At 28.4% G+C, this 19,353-nt stretch overlaps 4 protein-coding genes and 1 non-coding gene across 5 annotated transcripts; 2 read left to right on the top strand and 3 right to left on the bottom strand.

Moving 5' to 3' along the window:
• Positions 1-4,773: 4,773 nt before the first annotated feature.
• LOC113367985 (ATP-dependent RNA helicase p62-like) lies at positions 4,774-8,138 on the bottom strand. Its single transcript, XM_026609549.1, has 6 exons — positions 7,981-8,138; positions 7,155-7,633; positions 6,518-7,079; positions 6,107-6,345; positions 5,354-5,532; positions 4,774-5,126 (listed from the first exon to the last, which is right to left on the bottom strand). The coding sequence occupies exons 1-6, from the start codon at positions 8,109-8,111 to the stop codon at positions 4,956-4,958; spliced, it is 1,761 nt and encodes a 586-aa protein (XP_026465334.1). The 5' UTR covers positions 8,112-8,138; the 3' UTR covers positions 4,774-4,955.
• LOC113368500 lies at positions 5,187-5,326 on the bottom strand. Its single transcript, XR_003366414.1, has one exon. It is a non-coding gene; the product is annotated as a small nucleolar RNA SNORA57 (small nucleolar RNA).
• Positions 8,139-9,018: 880 nt separating the features above from the next.
• LOC113367988 (mannose-1-phosphate guanyltransferase beta-like) lies at positions 9,019-10,826 on the top strand. Its single transcript, XM_026609551.1, has 6 exons — positions 9,019-9,162; positions 9,230-9,472; positions 9,545-9,674; positions 9,775-9,936; positions 10,122-10,286; positions 10,558-10,826. Exons 1-6 carry the CDS (start codon positions 9,019-9,021, stop codon positions 10,791-10,793), a joined length of 1,080 nt encoding a protein of 359 aa, XP_026465336.1. The 3' UTR covers positions 10,794-10,826.
• A 1,868-nt stretch (positions 10,827-12,694) lies between these two features.
• LOC113367987 (septin-2-like) lies at positions 12,695-16,724 on the bottom strand. Its single transcript, XM_026609550.1, is given in 9 exon segments — positions 12,695-12,862; positions 12,928-13,065; positions 13,141-13,304; positions 14,684-14,876; positions 14,944-15,063; positions 15,065-15,243; positions 15,246-15,249; positions 15,530-15,784; positions 16,469-16,724. Coding segments are annotated over 9 exon segments (1,275 nt in total). The 5' UTR covers positions 16,523-16,724.
• Positions 16,725-17,967: 1,243 nt separating this feature from the next.
• On the top strand, positions 17,968-19,019 carry LOC113367051. The gene is made up of 4 exons (XM_026608682.1): positions 17,968-17,982; positions 18,068-18,202; positions 18,270-18,500; positions 18,849-19,019. The coding sequence occupies exons 1-4, from the start codon at positions 17,968-17,970 to the stop codon at positions 19,017-19,019; spliced, it is 552 nt and encodes a 183-aa protein (XP_026464467.1).
• The last annotated feature ends 334 nt before the right edge of the window (positions 19,020-19,353 follow it).

The raw sequence follows: 19,353 nt of genomic DNA, 5'->3' as shown, positions 1-19,353 counted from the left end.
GGGTTCGAATGCTTCCAAAATAATAAAAAATCTATCTCTTAAAGAAAATAAAAACTAAATATTTCACATATATAACGTCAAAAAAAACTATTTAAGGCGATTACATGTATCGTTTTCCTTAATCGAACTTGTAAAAACTCAAAAGCTCTTTAAAAAAACGATTCGATGTTCTACATTGAAATTTCATCAATATGATTTATACATATTTCTTTTGCACAGCCCAAAGTTTACCCAAAAGCCTATTTTAAATTCAAAACATATAAAAAGTTATAGTGTATATAGTTCAAATTTGCCTTAAAGTACAATGAGGTACAGTACCAGTTAGCTTAGAAGTCGAAAGATAAATTTATGGTTTTGGCAAAAAATCTAATTCGTTAATTTTATTTTCTCTCACTAATTGTAAAAAAAGGTACGTGTGTTTACCTTTTGTCGACGTTTTTTCAAAATTGACTGCACTACTTTTAAAAATTATAATTCAAAACCTAATAATAAATGAAACTAATAATTCGCATTGATTAGCTTCATAGAAGGATCGGTCGAAAAAAATTTTAACTTATTTTAAAATTATGAAAAGTGATATTTGTTCGCGATTAATTGTATTTATTGAAATATCGTATGATAGTATAGTTGATGGTAGAAGATATTTCTCTAAAATATTACAGGCCCATGTGGTGGATTGGTTATATAACTTACTTAAATTTGATAGTTATTTGTTAATTCTTTTTAATTCTATATACACATATATTTATACCTTTCACATAAATATTGGAATATATGAAAATATTACTGCGGTAATAAGTATTAGTATCAATAGTAATAAAAATAATAATATATTATAATGATATAATATATTTATTATCATTTTCATTAACGTATACATTTTCAATCAATTTTAATTGTTAATTTTTAACGTATACATTTTTATAAATAAAAATTAAAAATTGTCAAAAATGTATATTTTATTTATTTATTTATTTATTCATAAGCAAGCCGTAATCAATAATAATAGATATTATTTCAGGCTCTTGTCAAGATATATACTATACGTTGATTAATTTCCAAAATTATATGTATCATATATAGATAGACAAAGTAAACATTTAAATAACTTACCTTTTTGTACTCGTATGTTGAGATGCTCATTACCTCGTTTGCATAAACTCAGGATTAGTAAATTTTGCTGCGAGGCTGCGATTATTACTATTTCAAAAAATAAAAATTAATCAAAAAGCAGTATAAATATAATAAATCTAAGTAAACTTACCTTAACGCAAATAGCCTTGTTCAAGAAGTTGAAATTATTTTTAATAGTTTTTGGTATTCAGGGACAAAACAACCCCCTTGTGTATGAAATACAATCTAATCCAGTTGTCATCATTAAAAGGATGCATTCTGAAACATGAAATGAAAATTAATAGTGCTCATTCTAAAACAGTGGAGAATGATAATTTAATAATAACATTGAAATGTGCTATTTATTAAAATACTTTTTTTTTAGAATGTAGATTACATAATTTGTATAATTTGTTCATCTGATCGAAATGTCTAATAAAATTTTATATTCTGTGAAATCTCCTAAAATGATGATTTACTTTAAAAAGTATATCACCATAGTGAATACGAGTTATAAAAAAAGTTTAACTTGGTCTTGATTCAATTTTATACTGGTTTGTCTAATATTATCTTTATCAGCAGGTAGTCCGTAAAAGAATAGTTGTACACTGAATCCTATTTTTTGAATTTAAAATTCAACAAGATTCGAAGAAGTTATTAAATCGTTATAAATAAACTTTAATTATTATTGACAATTTATAGTTTACTAATTCAAGTCTATGATCAAAAGCAAAAAAAAAACAAATGTAAACAATTATGCTAAAAGGAATATTTTCATATTGAACATATTTTAACCAACCAATACATGTACGAAATTTTTCATGATTTCAAGTATTTTATATTATTTGTCATTTAGTCATGGAGGGAGATCTACGTATCAGTTTTGTATAATGATATAAATTACTTGCTAACTATTCGAGTACATCATAATTGCCTGTGAATATTTAGCAAAGCATTTACAAAGTGACCATGCTCAAGGTGGGTGAATAGTGAAATAAACGAACATTTGAATTCGCGTTATTATCAACATCAAATATTGTGTGTGACTATTAATTTAACTAACATCAGAATGAATAAAGGCAGAAAAGCATTGAAATTAACCTAAGTTATATTTTAAATTGTATTAAATGAACCTTATTTTTGCCAACTTTATTAACTTCCTGTTATAGTAATCGCAAAAAAATCGAAAACAAAAATTTTTATATATCTTTACGTTTCAAAACCTTCTGAACATTTTGGCATACCTTAAAAAATAGATGTATGTGTTGTATGTGTGTGTGTACGGATACAAATTTTAGTCGACGATTTCAACAAAAAAGTGCCAAAAACGATAACTTTAAGGTAACCAGATTTCAATAATGTGATCTATTTTGTTTACGGCGACGCGGCGCTTACGCGCTTCGATATTTCGTCTTTATGCAGCTAAAGCAGTGCGATTGCTTTGAAAAAAAGTTAAAAATTTCCAAAATATTTCAAAATAAAAAAAACATTTTTTTAAAAAAAGTCAATTCAACAATTTAAAATCAATTTTTTTCATAGATTGAAGAAAAATTTAATGTTTTAAAAAAGAATACTTTTGGTACGGGAAGTTCCAGCAATTTGCCTTAAGATGCCATACACCACTAGTTTATTTTTATATTAAAGTTACCATCTTGGCTACGAAAATTTTTAAATACCTGTTTTACCAAAACTGTAATCAATAAAAAAACAGTAATCAATAAAAATTGATATTTGTATATTTTTGAAAATTTTAAAATTATTGTTTTCGGAAAATTTTGAAATTTGCTTGAACCGTATAAGTAAACTTTAAAAACTAAAAATCTTGGTACAGCAAAATTATAAAAAAAATTAACACTTATTTTTAAACACTTCATCAAATATCTGATATTTTGATGTGCATGCGTCTAATGTTCATTTTTGAACACCAAATATCTTTTTTTTACTTTTTCCTTTGTATCTCAGAAACCGCTAGACCTGCCTTATCAAAAATTTCATCAATTATTCATTTCGTCATTAAAAGTAAAATGTTTTTCGAATCATTCAAATCGAGTACTCCGTTCTCTCAAAAACTGAATTACGGTTTTTGGCACTTTTTGCCCCATATCTCCGAAACGAATTAGCACGTCTTCATATCAATAGGGATCCAATGTTTTTTGAAGCATTCATATCGGTTGATTTGTGTCCAAACATACATACATACTACACACACACACGTACATTCATTTTTTCTGGGGTATGCCAAAATGTTCAGAAACCGTTGAAACGTAAAGATATGCAAAAATTTTCATTTTCGATTTTTCGCAATTACTATAACTTACCTACGGGAAGTCCTATTTTCATGTGAGGTCTTTCGACACTTGCCTTGCCGTGCAGCATGCATTCTTAGTTAAAATACTTCCCAAGTACCATATTCCGCTTGTTTCACCTCCTAGATTTCACTTATATAATAATAAAAATTATTATAATAATAAAAGAAAAAAATATATAATAATAAAATTGCACTTACCTTTGAATATTTTTTAAGTTCAATTTTAGCTGTTGAAATACAAATTTTAACTCACAGAAAATATTTTTCAGTTTCTAGCTTTTATCGTACTCATTGCTGTAGCAGTTGATACATTTCCATCAGAGATATCAAAACCGATAGAAGCAGATGCGCTACAAATATCCGAAAATAATAAGAATATAGCAATCATTCAAAACCGCAATGATTTAGAAACAGCGGAATCGGCTCGCAGGTTTTTTGGATATCGTCCATATCATAGGGGATATCACTTTTATCATGGATATCCCTCATACCACGGGTATCACGGTTTTTATGGATATCCATACCATGGATACCATTACTACCACGGGTACCCTGGATGCTTTCACTGTTTTCATGGCTAAGAGTAAACTATTTATTAATCTATTTTGATAAGCTTTAATTAAACTAACAAAACTAACAAAATAAAAGGCACACAAATATATTTCAATCATTGCTAATTTGCTAATATGCAATAATTATTATTGCATATTAGCAATTAAATCCTGCAGATTTTCATTTTATGCTAAAATTTTGCATTACTAGTCACTCAATTTTATTCACGTATTATTAAATGAAAAACTCGCTCAACACTTCTTTGGTTTCAAATAGTTTAGTACTATATACTTTCTCCAATCTTTTTAAAAAATCAGTTATTTTAATCAAAAAAGTAAATACTCTTAGCTACATGTGTCTCCCAAGATAGAACACAAAAATATGGACAATTCATTTTTTAACACTTGTTTTGGCACTATATAAAAACAAGTATGAAACAAAATTGTGTCACAAATGAATTGTTAATAAAGTTGTTTATGAAAGTATATAGAAAACATGCTTTGTAAATAGAAGATTTACAAAAGTTGATATTGTAATTATAGTTCAGAAATAATCAGTATGTAGTTTTTGACATAATTAGTAAATTATACAAAAAGGATTTAACATCTGAAATTAGAATAAAAAACCATATTTATTTAAATCAATTTTTATTTTAATTTTTTCAGATTCAAAAAAATATGAAATAAGTTTCTTGTTTTTAAATAAATTAGGATAACCATCTATAGATAACTATTTCAATCAATCACAGCTTAAAACCTTAGGTAATGTAAAAAATAATATCCTAAAAAAACATTCCTCAAAAAGAGACCAGGGAATGCATTTTTGTTCACTTAGAATTAATTTCCGCATTTTTTAATGCCAGAGTCATATTCTAAGTCAAATTATTTCCTAATGCAAATATCATTGCACTCGAAGCTGATTTGAGAAAATGAATACTTATAAAAATTTAATGTAAATTTAATTTATCTAAAGATCAGCATCGTCAATATGATGATTCAAATCTTTTGTGGTTTCCACCTCCATTTCTATCAGCATTACGTTTGAATCCACCATAGTTGTTTCCACCACCATAACGACCTCTGCCTCCATAACCTCCATATCCACCATTACCACCTCCTCTAGAAGCCATTTCATTCAATTTTGGATGCACAACCTGAAATTTTGTATTCATAAGATCCACTCAAAAAGAAATATATAACTAATGTAATATTAACAATGTGGGAGACATTGAGGATGGGATTCAGACAAAAATCGTGTGAACACCGAAGGCATAGCCTCCCCTTTTATTCTACCCCCTCACAGCATTCATGTTCTACTAATTTATGAAGTAGCCAACATGCCAAAATAAGGGGGCTTTATTTGAAATATTGAATTAATTACCTGATTGGCTTCTTTTAAAACAGACACTAAATCTTTTGCTTGTCTGCTATTTTGAGGTGTGAAGAATGCATAAGATGTTCCAGTGGTATCGGAACGACCAGTTCTTCCAATTCGATGAATATAGTCTTCAGAGGAGTTTGGGTAATCAAAGTTGATAACATATTTGATTCCATCAACATCTGTATAAATTATATAGTTAGTGTGATAACTAACAAGTTGAGCATTGTTAATTAAGTTCTTGGAATAATTAAGTTACAAATTGACTTGTAACAAAAATAATTATACAAACCATAGCCAGCAGTTCAAAGTCCACGTTTGGTGAGAATATCAATGATAAAAATCAAAAGATACAGCTCGACACTTCAAAATAAATTTGTACGAAATTTGTTTTCACAAATTCTGCACACAGCTCGAATAATCAGGCCGAAAAGCAGAAGTCCAATATGTAAAAAAGATACATATATGCACACACATTGTGTGCCGAATCTTCCATTTTTCGTCCCAACAACGGGCCAGAGGCACCGCAAGAATTCAGTATGTGCGTGAGATTTTATATATCCATTCCAATCACGGAATATCACATGTATTACACACATTTATCTCGCATGTGCCTCTGAAAAAATTAATAGCAAAACAAGACTTTAGTATGTGAACTGTTGGATTATGTATTAGCAATTATTCCTAAGAACTATTGAAATGATCTCTCTTGAAATCAAATTATGCAAAAGGTAATTTAATTTTTACTATACTTACCAAGTCCACGAGCAGCTACATCAGTTGCAACTAAAATCGAACTTTTTCCACTTCTAAATTCTCTTAATACATAATCTCTCTCTTGCTGTGACTTGTCACCATGCATACAGACTGCAGGCCATCCATATCTACGAATATTGCGTGTAATATTTTCAACTTTCTTTTTGGTTTCTACAAAAATTATAGTTTTTGCTCCCTCTTCTTGCGTGTTACCAATTTCTTGTAATAAGTTGCTCAATCTAAAAGTAAGTTTCATTAGTTCACTAATAATGAATAATTACATAAAAATAATACAAAACTCATCAGTTCTTCTTAGAGGACAATTATTCATCAAGACATTATGTTTAAGAAATAGTATGCATCATTTGTTAAAGAGTACTGTTACTGAGTACATAATATTACATTACTTACTTTGTTTCCTTTTCATGTTCTTGACAAACATCTACAATTTGTAGAATATTGTGATTGGCCGACAGTTGTAAAGATCCTATATTAATTTGTACATAATCACCAAGATAATCTTCCGCTAGTTTTCTCACTTCTTTTGGCCAAGTAGCTGACCACATGCAAGTCTGTCTGTCAGGACGGATTTGTTCAATGATTTTGCGAATTTGAGGTTCAAAACCCATATCAAGCATACGATCAGCTTCATCAAGAACGAGATAAGTGCAGCGTTTAAGATTGGTACGCCCACTTTCAAGAAAATCAATAAGTCTTCCTGGAGTAGCAATAACAATTTCAACACCTCGTTCCAAATCTCTTGCTTGACTGCCTTTAGGTGCACCTCCAAAGACACAGGTGTTACGCACATAGGAAAGACTTCCAAATTCTGTGGCTACTTGTTGAATTTGTTGTGCTAGTTCTCTGGTAGGAGCTAAGACTAAAGCAATAGGTCCATCTCCTCTGGATATGGAAGGTTGATTGTTTATGTGTACTATAGCAGGTAGTATGTAACCTAAGGTTTTGCCAGAACCTGTAAACGTTAAAGTAAAATTTAAACTAAGAATCGAACACACATACGGAAAGTTAATAAAAAATTAATTATTACCTGTTTGAGCAATGCCAACCATATTTTTTCCACTCATTGCAATAGGCCATCCTTGTGCTTGAATAGCCGTGGGTTCTGTGTATCCTTGTTTTTTTATTCCTTGCATCACATAATCAGGAAAGTTGGCTTCTTCAAAGTACTGGATTGGATTAGGAGCATCTCCATGAACTGTGATTTCTTTAGCATTGCGGTACTCTTCAACTTCGCGATAAGAGCGGTTGGCGACATTCGGATGAGGGCAATAGAAGTCCTTCTTGAAAGGTTTCAAAAATTCGGAACTCCAATTAGGTTTAGTCATTTTTGAGCCACCGAAACTATCTTTCGAACCGCGGCTAAAGCCTCCATTCCGATTTCCGTAACCATTACTGGAGCTATTGCCGTATCCACCACTACGATTGCCTCGACTCGAGTTAAATCCATTAGAGCGATTGCCGTAGCTGCTGCTTTTTCCACCATAACCGTTCTCGTTTCCGTAAGTCCTAACACAATTAATCAATAAATGATTAAACGTAATGGCGGATCCATGCAATGCATGGATGTCAGAGTTTCGCCATTAATACATATATTATATAAAACGGTATAATCTATATTTACACATTTAAAAGAATTCGAAAATTAATAATGAATCTGATTAACAAAACAACAAATGAAAGAAAACTAAAAGAAATTAATGACACACGTGCCACTTATTTCAACGCTGTTAAAAATGGCGGACAGACGCCATGATAAAAATGTACATTTGAGATATAATTTTTTTTCACATAAAATGATTTTGGAAAAAAATAAGTACACGAATTAACTAAAACAGTGATTTCATTCCACTTACATGTCAAATTGTTGAAGATGCCTGATCGATGTAGAAATAAAAGTAGATGGTTGAGTTATTGATTTTCCAATTAGCCGCACTTGTCTGAAATCAAGCCGAAGTTTTGTTAAACTTTTGATTACCGCAAACATTTTCACTAATTTGATAACATTAAAAGTAATTACACGATAAAACAAAACTTCCTATATAAAATATGTTACAATATAAAGCACAACGTGCAACGTCGGCATATTACACAAGAAAGAACTTGAACTTACCAAAGCCACGGCTTGAATTAAAAGAAAGAACTTCTCAAACATCCGACTCGATATTTATATAAGTGTTATCCGATAGGACTTCTAGTTCTGTTACAAACTTCACTTGTATCTGTAGCTTCTCAAAATTTATATATTTTTTATTTTATTTTACTTTAGTTATTTGAGAATCATTAATGTCCTGAATAACTAATTAATAATGATAATTAATAATATGTGATATTCACACATATTCTCAAAACCGTATTATCAAATCTGTTACAACAATCATAATTATCATTATCTATAATCATAATTATCAGAAACAAAGATTATTTTATATATTATCTATTTAATATTCATGTATTTATAATTTAAAGCTATGAATTAATTATTAAAATACTGCTAAAGAACATTGAATATCAGGAGTGAGATTTTTGCTACGATATGGCAATACCAATAGACACCGCCTGAAAACGTCAGTTGACGTCATCATATATCATTAATAACATTATTTATTTAGCCGCTTAATATTGTTTTTTTTATTGATTATTTTTTTTATAATTATTATGTTATTACAAATGGAATTTTGAAATAAAACCACATAAAAAACTTGTCCATCAAGTTACTCAAATAATGCTTTTGATGCAAAATTTTATCTATTATCTCTAAATGATATCAGTAATCATTATTTTGCAATGAACTACGTCGATATTTTTATTGCTTACGCATAGTATTATATGCCATATGCTTTTAATACATAAACGTTGCGATTGTTTCGTTTAATTATTAATTAGAAAACACAATGAGGGCTCTTATATTAGTTGGGGGCTACGGTACTAGACTGCGACCGTTAACATTAAGCCGTCCGAAGCCTTTAGTGGAGTTTGCAAATAAGCCTATATTATTACATCAAATTGAAGCCTTAGTTGGTGCTGGTGTTACTCAAGTAAATAAAACCTTACAAAAAGTATCTATTATTTTATATTTATTGATGTTATTTTTTCGTGTACCAGGTAATATTAGCTGTTTCATATCGCGCTGAGCAAATGGAAAAGGAGTTAAAAGAAGAAGTAGATAAGTTAGGTGTATCATTAGTGTTTTCACATGAGTCTGAACCATTAGGTACAGCTGGCCCCCTTGCTTTAGCAAAGTCAATTTTGGAATCTAGTTCTGAACCTTTCTTTGTTTTAAATTCTGATATTATATGCGACTTTCCATTTAGAGAATTAGCATCATTTCACAAAAGTCATGGTAAGGTAAGAGAATACATTTAAGAATATTTTCTATATCAATATTGTATCAAATTGTCAAAAATATATTTTTTATAGGAAGGTACAATTGTAGTAACAAAAGTAAGTGAACCTTCGAAGTATGGCGTTGTTGTTTATAATGAGGGAGGCTGCATTCAAAGTTTTATAGAAAAACCTCAAGAATTTGTTTCAAATAAAATCAATGCTGGTAATTATTAATATACCAAATCTTCAAATAGTTTCTACATAAGTACATAAATTTTTACATTTTATAAATGAATGAAAGCAGTTTATTATGATTTTTTTAGGTATGTATATTTTAAATCCAAGTGTTTTAAAAAGAATAGAGTTAAAACCAACTTCAATTGAAAAAGAAGTTTTTCCTAAAATGTGTTCAGATAAAGAACTTTATGCTTTCGAATTGCAAGGGTTTTGGATGGATATTGGACAACCTAAAGATTTTTTAACAGGTTAGAGATGACTTATTATTTGTTTTCAAATAATGTTTGTATGAAGCAGATGTTTTGGTTAGTTGCGTAGTAGTGTAATATCAACACTCATGTCCTATTTCAATTGTTAATGTCAATTTCTTTACAAATCGTGAGAAATTATGTAATTAAAAATATAAAATTAGTATTTATATAATTTTGATTAGGTATGGCTTTATACCTGGGTAGTCTCCGAAAGAAAAGTCCAGAGTTACTATATGCAGGTCCTGGAGTGGTGGGAAATGCACTGGTAGACCCTACTGCACAAATTGGCATTGGCTGCCAAATTGGTCCAAATGTTACAATAGGACCTGGTGTTGTTATTGAAGATGGTAGGTGTAACACATTTGATTAATTTTCATATTTAAGATTGTTTATCCTTATAAAGTCTCAAAACAAAGGCATTATTACACTAACTATTTAGGTTTTCCTCATTGCTCAAATAATTCATACTTCAAAGCTAAAAGTATAAGTCCTAATTTGTACCAAAAGGATTTTGATTTTGAAACTTGTTCCCAGTTTGCATGCAAAACATAGTGAATAAAAAATGCACATTTTACATGAATAAAAAAAGTGTCAAGATGAAAATTAAAATAATTTTAGGCGCTTGTATTAAGAGGAGCACAATACTGAGAGAGGCAAAAGTTAGATCACATTCCTGGCTGGATGGTTGTATTATTGGATGGAGATCTGATGTGGGAAAGTGGGTTCGAATGGAAGGTACAACTGTACTAGGAGAGGATGTAATTGTTAAAGATGAACTATACATCAATGGTGGCCAAGTTTTACCTCATAAATCTATTGCAAATTCAGTCCCTGATCCACAAATTATTATGTGACTGACTACTTTTAATATATTTTAATATATTTATACTATGACTAAATTTTAAACTTTATATTAAAAAATATAATATATTTAAAAATAACAATCAAATTTAAAATAAAGATATATGATTTATTTATTTTTCATATATTTTACAGTCATGAGAATTTAATATGCGTCATATCTGTCTTATATTACTTCTAAAAACTATTTTTGCATCATAATTATCAAGCTAAATGCAGCCACATCATGTTTATTTTACTTCGAATATGCTTTCTTAGCAATATTTAAAATTAGAAGCAAAAGTACATATACTGAAAGGTAATTCAGTTGTGGGGTCGACTATTGCCTAAAATACCGTCAGTAGTTTAAGGTATTGACACTGCAGGTAACAGTAGAATCAATTAGCTCGAGCGTTTACCAGAACCAAATGAACAATGAGGTGTAGTGTTGTGGATAAAAACAGCATTATTAACTCACGTATCCCATGTTTTTCATTTTTTCCTACATACGACCTAATGAAATTTAAAAACATATGACATTTTTCTAAGGACACATTTGACTCTGGATGATAAATTGATATTTCCTATTTTCAAGAGCTTACACGTCTCTTTAAATATTGTACTCATAAATCTTGTTCCTTGATCTGTTAAAACTGCTTTTGGTATACCAAATCTAAGAGTTATTTCATTTACGAATGCTTTGGCTATGATTTAGTTTGGTGTCATTATTCGGTATAGGTACAGCGCCTGCAAATTTAGTTAAATCATCAATAAATGAGAACTTATTTGCATATTGCATTTTGCAAATAAGCTTCCATCTTAGTTAGAGCAAGACTCCAAATTTCTTGTAACAAATTTTTTAAACGCTCATTTTCTGCAAGTTATATCTTTTCTGTTGTCAATATCAGGATTACACCCTAACTAAATTTTTGTGCTTATTTTTATTTATTTGTGTATAAAAACGAAACTTTGAAAAAGGTTATTATTAAACATTTGTTTTCCAAATTATATGCCATTTAATATAGATCTTCGAAATATGTATATAAGTTACAAATCATCTATAATATCTACAATTGTATAATTGTATAATCAAATCTTTCCTAACTACTGCTAAAACTATTAAGAAACATAGTGAAAATTTTGATTACAAATAGCAAAGCCTTGTGGCTAGTCAATATGTTAAGACTTATGCACAACTTTAAACAGTATAGCGGCATTGCGGATTTCCAAATAAATAACACGCCAAAACAAAATGATCACTCTTGTAAATTCATTCAGACTTTATGGAGATGATATTTGATTACTATCTTTATCACTTTACTACTATTTATCAAGATGCAATTCGACATCTTCAAGGTAAGCTTCAACCTCTGATAATCCATAATAAAATAATAAACAAAAAAAAGCATTCAAAGTTTCTAAGCAACTGTTTTCAGAGCAGAGCAATATGTATTTTAAAAACACTTAAATATTATGAAGTTGATCCTGAAATTATTGTACAGACATTTAAACAATTGTTCTACTTCATATGTGGTACATCACTCAATAATCTATTGCTGAGAAAAAACTTGTGCCACTGGTCAAAAGGAACGCAATTATGATACAATTTAATACATTTAGAAATGTGGACTTGCGATTACAAGTTCATTACTTAATAATACTTTATATAAAAATTAATGCTAAATTAAAATTTATTAATAATATTTGGTTAATTTGTCATAATTATTAAAAATAAAGCCTTTATCAAAAGAGAATATATATCCCCATAGCTCTAAGGCTTAAATACTTGAACTTTTTAAATGGAATATAAATTCATATATTCTGAATGGAATATAGATTCATATTTATAAACATTACGTTTATAAATATTTTCTGAAATAAATAAATTTATTATGAATTATAGAAAAATTCTAAATTATTTTTTCTTATTTTTTCCAAGTGTTAACGTATTGTGGGACATTGCCATTTGATGTTTTCTTCGATTAAATTCTATTATTTCATCTTCAAGATTTTTACGATTTTCTTCAAGTTTTCGTTTTTCTTCAGCATGATCCTTCTTTAATTTGTCAAATTTGGAATGTAACTATAATTATTCAATTAAATTTTAGTTTTAAATCCTTAAAATCATAATAAATATTGTTGCTGTACCTCTTTTTCTGCTTCTTTTAACTCTGCTTCCTTCTCTTTAACTCGAACTACAAACATCTGTCTCATTTCATCCTCTTTATGTTGAAGTTCTTGCAAATGATGGGTGCGTTTAGCTTCAAAAGTTTGTTGAAAACTCACCTATCATTTAAAAAATGCTATGATTTATACTTATATTAGCAAATAATTACTAAGCCTTTTTATTATATTACTCACAGGCTTATTTTCATTGTCCACATCTGTAAAACCCATTTGTTCAAGACGTTTTTTACGATAAAGTTCATAATGTTTGCCATGTGTCTTTTCCCTCATATCTTCCATATTGGTACGAATTAACATTTCACGTAGCTTGACAAAGTCGCAATGAGCTTCATTCTCCACTATAAAATAATTTAATAATGAAAATTTAATATATTTTATGGCATGCTAATTTAAGGCTTACAGTGAAAATATAAACACATTTATTTACACAATAAAAAAATGAATAACTTTAGGTTAAATTGGGCTGTTTTTAAAGAAAAAGCTGAGTCTTTAAGAATGCAATATATATATATATATATATATATATATATATATATATAAGTTTGATACAATATCAGAATTTTCTAGTCATAAACTGATTTGGATTATTCATAAACATTGATCAGTATCAGCATTGCAAGGAGACTATAACATAACTTAAGAGATACAGACATGTAAAACAATTACTTTACAATTATTTTTACAATATTTGTTCAGTATCAATATCAAGCACGTTAATAATGTATCATTCAGTTTTCATTAAAACCTTCATAATAATTTAGTCTTTCAAAAAACCAGTTTAATCTAAGTATTCATTAATTTTAAATATACTATTCAATATACGAGGTCTGTTCAAAAGTTTCGTAATTTCGTTTTTTCAAAAAAATATTTATTTATTCGTCTACATTAATGTGGTCCCCTTCAAAGTAGTCCCCCCAGATATAATACACTTATGCCAGCGTTTTTTCCAATTTTCGAAGCACCCTTGATATTCACTTTTTGATATGTCCTTGAGCACTCTCAGCGATTTTCTTCAATCGAGGAAAACCGCCGTCCTTTCATGGGTCTCTTCAACTTTGGGAATAGGAAAAAGTCACACGGAGCCATATCTGGTGAATTTTCGCACTTTGCAACACTTTATTTCATTTTTTACGCAAAATTTAATACAAATTCTTTGACTTTTTCAATTCTTCCATTGTAAAAATCGCCGAGCTCAGAAAAACACGTCGAACCTTAGCGACTACCACAGACAAAGTAAACAGTGAATATAGCTGAAAATTTCATCATACTTTAGGGGCATGTATACCAACACAATAAAAAAAAAATTTTGACAATCAGACACTCCAGACCCGCGAAATTTAATTATTAGTAATTCCGGGTACTTTTTGAACAGACCATGTATTTCAAAACTGAATAATAGTTGAATAAGCAATTTATGATTGTATATCTATACAAATTATTATTTGTATTAACTTTTGATGTGCATATAATTATTTCCTAGTACATTTTTAAATTTTAGATTTACTTATTATTTCTCTGTAATTTGTTTAAGATGATTATGTGTATACCACAAGTTTTGTTTATGCTACAATATATTTATAAAGATGTAAGGTAAATCCAGAATTTGAATGAATTATCATATTTTGTATTGATTACTTATTTACAAAATATCTGTTAATATTCAATAACAATGAATACAAAGAAGAGTCAAATTTTATTACTCTGTAGTTTTATTTACCTTGAACAGTTCCCCATGGATATTGACGAGAGCGCACCATTTTATTTCCAACTCGAACAAATTCAGTTGAACCAACAACAGCAAAAGGTAAGTGAGAATTCATAGATGAATTGACTTCTGACACTGATTCATCATCTGTTGGAAATTGATAAATACGCACATCATTTGCTTCCAACTCTTGACAAATCTTAGCCTGGAAGGAAAGCAAACGTTTAACACAATAATCACAAAATTAATTAGATCCTATTATAAACATTTACCTTAAATTTTTGAAGTTCTGTTTTACTAATAGTATCAGCTTTTGCTATGATTGGAATGATATTGACTTTGGTATCAAGTTTTTTCATGCAAACAAGATCAATGGATTTCAAACCATGTCCCAGTCGGGCAAATAAAGTATAAGCAAACATGAATTCTTCCATCTGGGCAATTTGCAAGAGATCTTTTAATTTTCAATTCCTCTTGAAGAAATGCCTCAAATTGGGCATCAATATAATCAACAACTGCTTTAAAACTATCCTCTTTATTAATTTGGTCACCATAACCAATAGTGTCACAATTGTCAACTATAAAGATCATTATTATATCACTTTGTTATACAAGCACATATTGTATGTTTGGTCTATCTTTATTAATTAAGATAGCTAACTAAACTACAAACTTATTTACTGCCATTGACATTTTCTTTAAAAATATTTTAAATATTGAAATATTACTTTCTAAATGATCTTATTATATTAATCTATTCACTACATCTTTTTTATTATTAGCACAAATTGTAATTATTTATCAATAATTTTACAATGATTAATAATTATTAAGATAATATAAAATATATGATCAAACCTTTAGTTTAACATTGCTTTCTTGCAACTCATATGTATGAGCCTTTAGTCTCACATTTGGTAAAGAATGGGGACTCGGTTGAGATTCAAAGTTTGTATTAAACAAAGTATCCATCAATGTTGATTTGCCAAGACCTGTTTCGCCAATGCACATAATATTGAAGACAAATCCAGTTTGAACACTTTTGTTCACTAGCTGATCGGGTAGACTATCAAAACCAACATGCCCACTCAACTTTAAAATTCGAGGCGATTCCTTTTAAAATAAGATAAAGTCATTTAATGATAACCTTTTTGGTATATACATATATAATATAAATATCATTCAAAATATCTATCTCAAACTTATTTGAAAATAATTACTATTCAATATAAGACTGTCAAAATAGAAATAATGTGAATTAACATTATAGTTGAAGTTTCATTTCATTGGTTGATAAACATAACAAAACATATAAATATATTTTTTAATATTGTTTTTTTTTACCATATATGTAGAGAAAAATACTTTAATTATAACTTAAACTCAAATTTGATATCCGGGAAATTTTAATTTATTTTTAATTATTTCACTAAATGATAAATTTTTCTAATCATTCAAGATTAACATTGTACAAATTCTGAGCAAGAAAATTTGAATACATGTTACATATTAGAGGTTTTGTTTATTATTATTTTACATATTAGTATTCATTATTTATTTGACTTCATACTATGATCACCGTTAGAAGCGCCTTAATATAAAAATTTAAATTGTATAATCTAATAAAGGATTGTGCTAGTTACTCATTGCCTAATTCAGAACTAATACACATTCCATTCCAATTATTGTTCACAAATATATTTTATTTCTTTAAACACTTTCACAAGATGCTTAAATTAACATAAAAGAGAAAAATTTACATTTTAATTATCAAGAGAAAGCATAAATTGATCTCACCTTCGTAGGTTCGGCATCTCCCGAAGATACAGTATTTTCGTTTGATAATGTCATTTTGAGTTTGAAATTCTGTTCAAAACACCAATGTTGTTTATGAAATATAAACTTAAACAATATATAAACCTATATAGCTTTTCTATAAAATAAATAAACAAATTAATATTTCACAATATTTGTCACAAAACTTGACAAGCACAATCAAGACAAAGACCACAAAGTATAAACATAAACGAACTATGTCTCGAACACTCCACACCCTCACCAAACGCTTTTGTGACAGGCTTGCGCCTTTCGGCACTTTCGGCACATGTTCGGCACACCTCGCAAAAAAAATTATCGATAATGTTTGAGCTTTGTATGCACCGATAATTGACGTCTTCAAATATTTGCGCTAAACGTAAATAAGTGCAAGATTAATAATTAAAATTTAATAAAAGTCTTTGTTAAAAACAATATTGACATAAATATTAAAGATTTTTTGCTATTACTATTACTTACCTTATGGGAAGTTAATATCATTAATTTAATTATCCAAGTTTTAATTTTAAGAATTTCTAATTAATATTCTTAAATTAAAAAAAATCTAAATGCTGAGAGTTAATGAATTTTCTTTACCCTGTTCTCTTCTTTTATCTGTGTTATTCACTCTGTGTACAATTTAATAAAATCCATGATAAAGAAATATTTTCTGAGTATAAAAACAATTAAGTACAGAAATCAGTGATGTGCTACTATTTTTTTAAATCATTATATGAAATAATGTATATTGTAAATAAATAAATAAATATGATTTTAAATTATATGATTTACCCTTGCGGTAAAACTTTAATCCCAATCTCAAAAAAATTAAATTGTGTTTGCCAAACCTTTATTAAAATAAGTTATGAGTTATAACTTCAAATTTTCGATTTGTATATTAATATATTAATATACAAATCGATAAATATCCTATATTTGATAGAAATTTCGTAAATATACCAAATAAGCCATTGTCATTAAAATTTGTTTTTTTAGGCAATATTTTAAATCAAAACATTTGCTTTATTTATAATGTCTATTATAAAAAATAAGAGTTTTTCAGCTATCGATAAAATATTGTCGTAAATCTTTACAATCGATATGGTTTCTTGTCAGCGGTCATTACTGTCATAAAATGTATCCAAAGAAAAAAGTGTTTTGAAAACAATAACATAATATAATTGTGTTATTTAATGATTAAAGGAAAATTTATATGGAATCATGTTATAGCAATGATGTTATATGTATTGGAAACGTTATCATATGTCGCTAGTCGACAAAATAAATATACATCATTTATAAACAACGTTATCAATTTTGCTATATTAATCATTTTATTTAGCTACTTTAGTCATGTTCTATTCGTAGCCTGTTTATAAAGTTAGCACATAAATTGACATAAACAAACATAAAATATGCAATTTATAGACACATGAAATTAGTTGTTTTAGACTATTTTTCAATTTGGATAATTTATAAAAATGGCTAAAATCAAAGTATATTTAATGACTGGATCAGAAATTGATCTATCTTATAATAATGCAGAAACTGCTGAAGATGTTTGTTGAATTTATGTAAAAGGCTCAATTTTCCACCATCATCAAATGCATATTTGGTCTACGCTTATTTGACAATGTGGGAAAACGAAAAGTTTGGCTAGCCCCAAGTTCCAAGATAGACAAAAATGAAAAATATGAGCTTCGAATTAGATTTAAGGTAAGCACTTTAGAAACAATTCTCTTATTTTTCTAAGAAACAGTTATTAATATATCATTTCTTTAAGGTTTCCAGTTTATCTCGCCTATTCAATATTGATCAAAACGTTTATGATTATTTCTTTCATCAAGCTCGAAGAGATATATTGAGTAATGATGTTGCTGAAATTAATTACACAGAACAAAAAGGCGAATTACTTGGCCTTAGTGTAACTGATATGTGTCGAGAAATGATTGAACATAATTTGTCAGCAGAAGAAATAAAAAGAAATTTTAAAAAATACATCCCACGTGAAATAGTTAAAAAGTTTGTCATCTTATTATATTAAAAAAACTATTCAAGAATCTCTAGAAGTATTAAAGAAAACAAGTGGGATATTTGGTAAGTAAAATATTAATGTACATTCGTCTCTGTGAAATATAGAATCGAAAGTACAATCTCTTAATGTTTACACTATTTACTTTATCTCAGCATTTCAAAAGTTTTTTTCTTGTCTATTTTCTATTGTATATAAATGCAATTGCTAAAAATTTGCAATTAAATGATTGGGAGAGCCTAATTCCTAACTGTATTTTTTATGTCTCTTGAAGGTTTTATAATAACAATTTTATTTTCAATTGTTACTTCTAATGAATTTGTTTTATAGGTATATGAAAAAGAATATTTAAAACAGCTAGATAAAATGGCACCGAACTATTTATCAGAAGAATATGTAGCTACTGCAGATACTGGTGAAGCAGTTTTTTTAAGACTATCTCCGTATCATTTGGAGTTTCCTGGACTCCAATTTCATACACATCTGGAAAGATGTAATTAGATTTATATTATAATTAAGAAAAATAATTTAGATATGGGATCTTATATTTTATTAACTTCCAGTGGCAACACCTTTGTTCCATTCAGGATCTTTGTTTTGTTTCAAAACGAGATGATGGAACTGTAGAAATTTCTAGAAAAAATGGTATTCCATTATATCTAAGTTTCACTCAGTCCTACCATGGATTCATTTATAAGTCTTCTTGATGGATACTACAGGTATTTCATGTTGTTATAAGCAAAATGATATTTCTTTGTGTCTAAACAAAGTATATTATAATTTTTCTAGATTGATGGTTAAATGGACTTTTAATTTATGTAAGGAATTAGCGACA

The sequence above is a fragment of the Ctenocephalides felis genome, unplaced genomic scaffold (assembly GCF_003426905.1).
Source record: "Ctenocephalides felis isolate EL2017-DRISC unplaced genomic scaffold, ASM342690v1 CF-g0.4_SCAFFOLD_01170, whole genome shotgun sequence".
Lineage (NCBI taxonomy): Eukaryota > Metazoa > Arthropoda > Insecta > Siphonaptera > Pulicidae > Ctenocephalides > Ctenocephalides felis.
Note: the sequence above shows the minus strand (reverse complement) of the source record. Positions and strands in the feature narration are given on the sequence as shown.

Excerpts from the sequence above, each read along its gene's own strand:
- LOC113367985 (XM_026609549.1), bottom strand. The coding sequence starts at position 8,111 with ATGTTTGCGGTAATCAAAAGTTTAACAAAACTTCGGCTTGATTTCAGA. Across the intron at positions 7,080-7,154 it reads GGTTGGCATTGCTCAAACAG|GTTCTGGCAAAACCTTAGGT; the intron begins GTAATAATTAAT and ends TAACGTTTACAG. Across the intron at positions 5,127-5,353 it reads TTTTAAAAGAAGCCAATCAG|GTTGTGCATCCAAAATTGAA; the intron begins GTAATTAATTCA and ends ACAAAATTTCAG.
- LOC113367988 (XM_026609551.1), top strand. The coding sequence starts at position 9,019 with ATGAGGGCTCTTATATTAGTTGGGGGCTACGGTACTAGACTGCGACCG. Across the intron at positions 9,675-9,774 it reads TTCAAATAAAATCAATGCTG|GTATGTATATTTTAAATCCA; the intron begins GTAATTATTAAT and ends TGATTTTTTTAG. Across the intron at positions 9,937-10,121 it reads ACCTAAAGATTTTTTAACAG|GTATGGCTTTATACCTGGGT; the intron begins GTTAGAGATGAC and ends AATTTTGATTAG.
- LOC113367051 (XM_026608682.1), top strand. Across the intron at positions 18,203-18,269 it reads AGCTTCGAATTAGATTTAAG|GTTTCCAGTTTATCTCGCCT; the intron begins GTAAGCACTTTA and ends CATTTCTTTAAG. Across the intron at positions 18,501-18,848 it reads AATACATCCCACGTGAAATA|GTATATGAAAAAGAATATTT; the intron begins GTTAAAAAGTTT and ends TTTGTTTTATAG.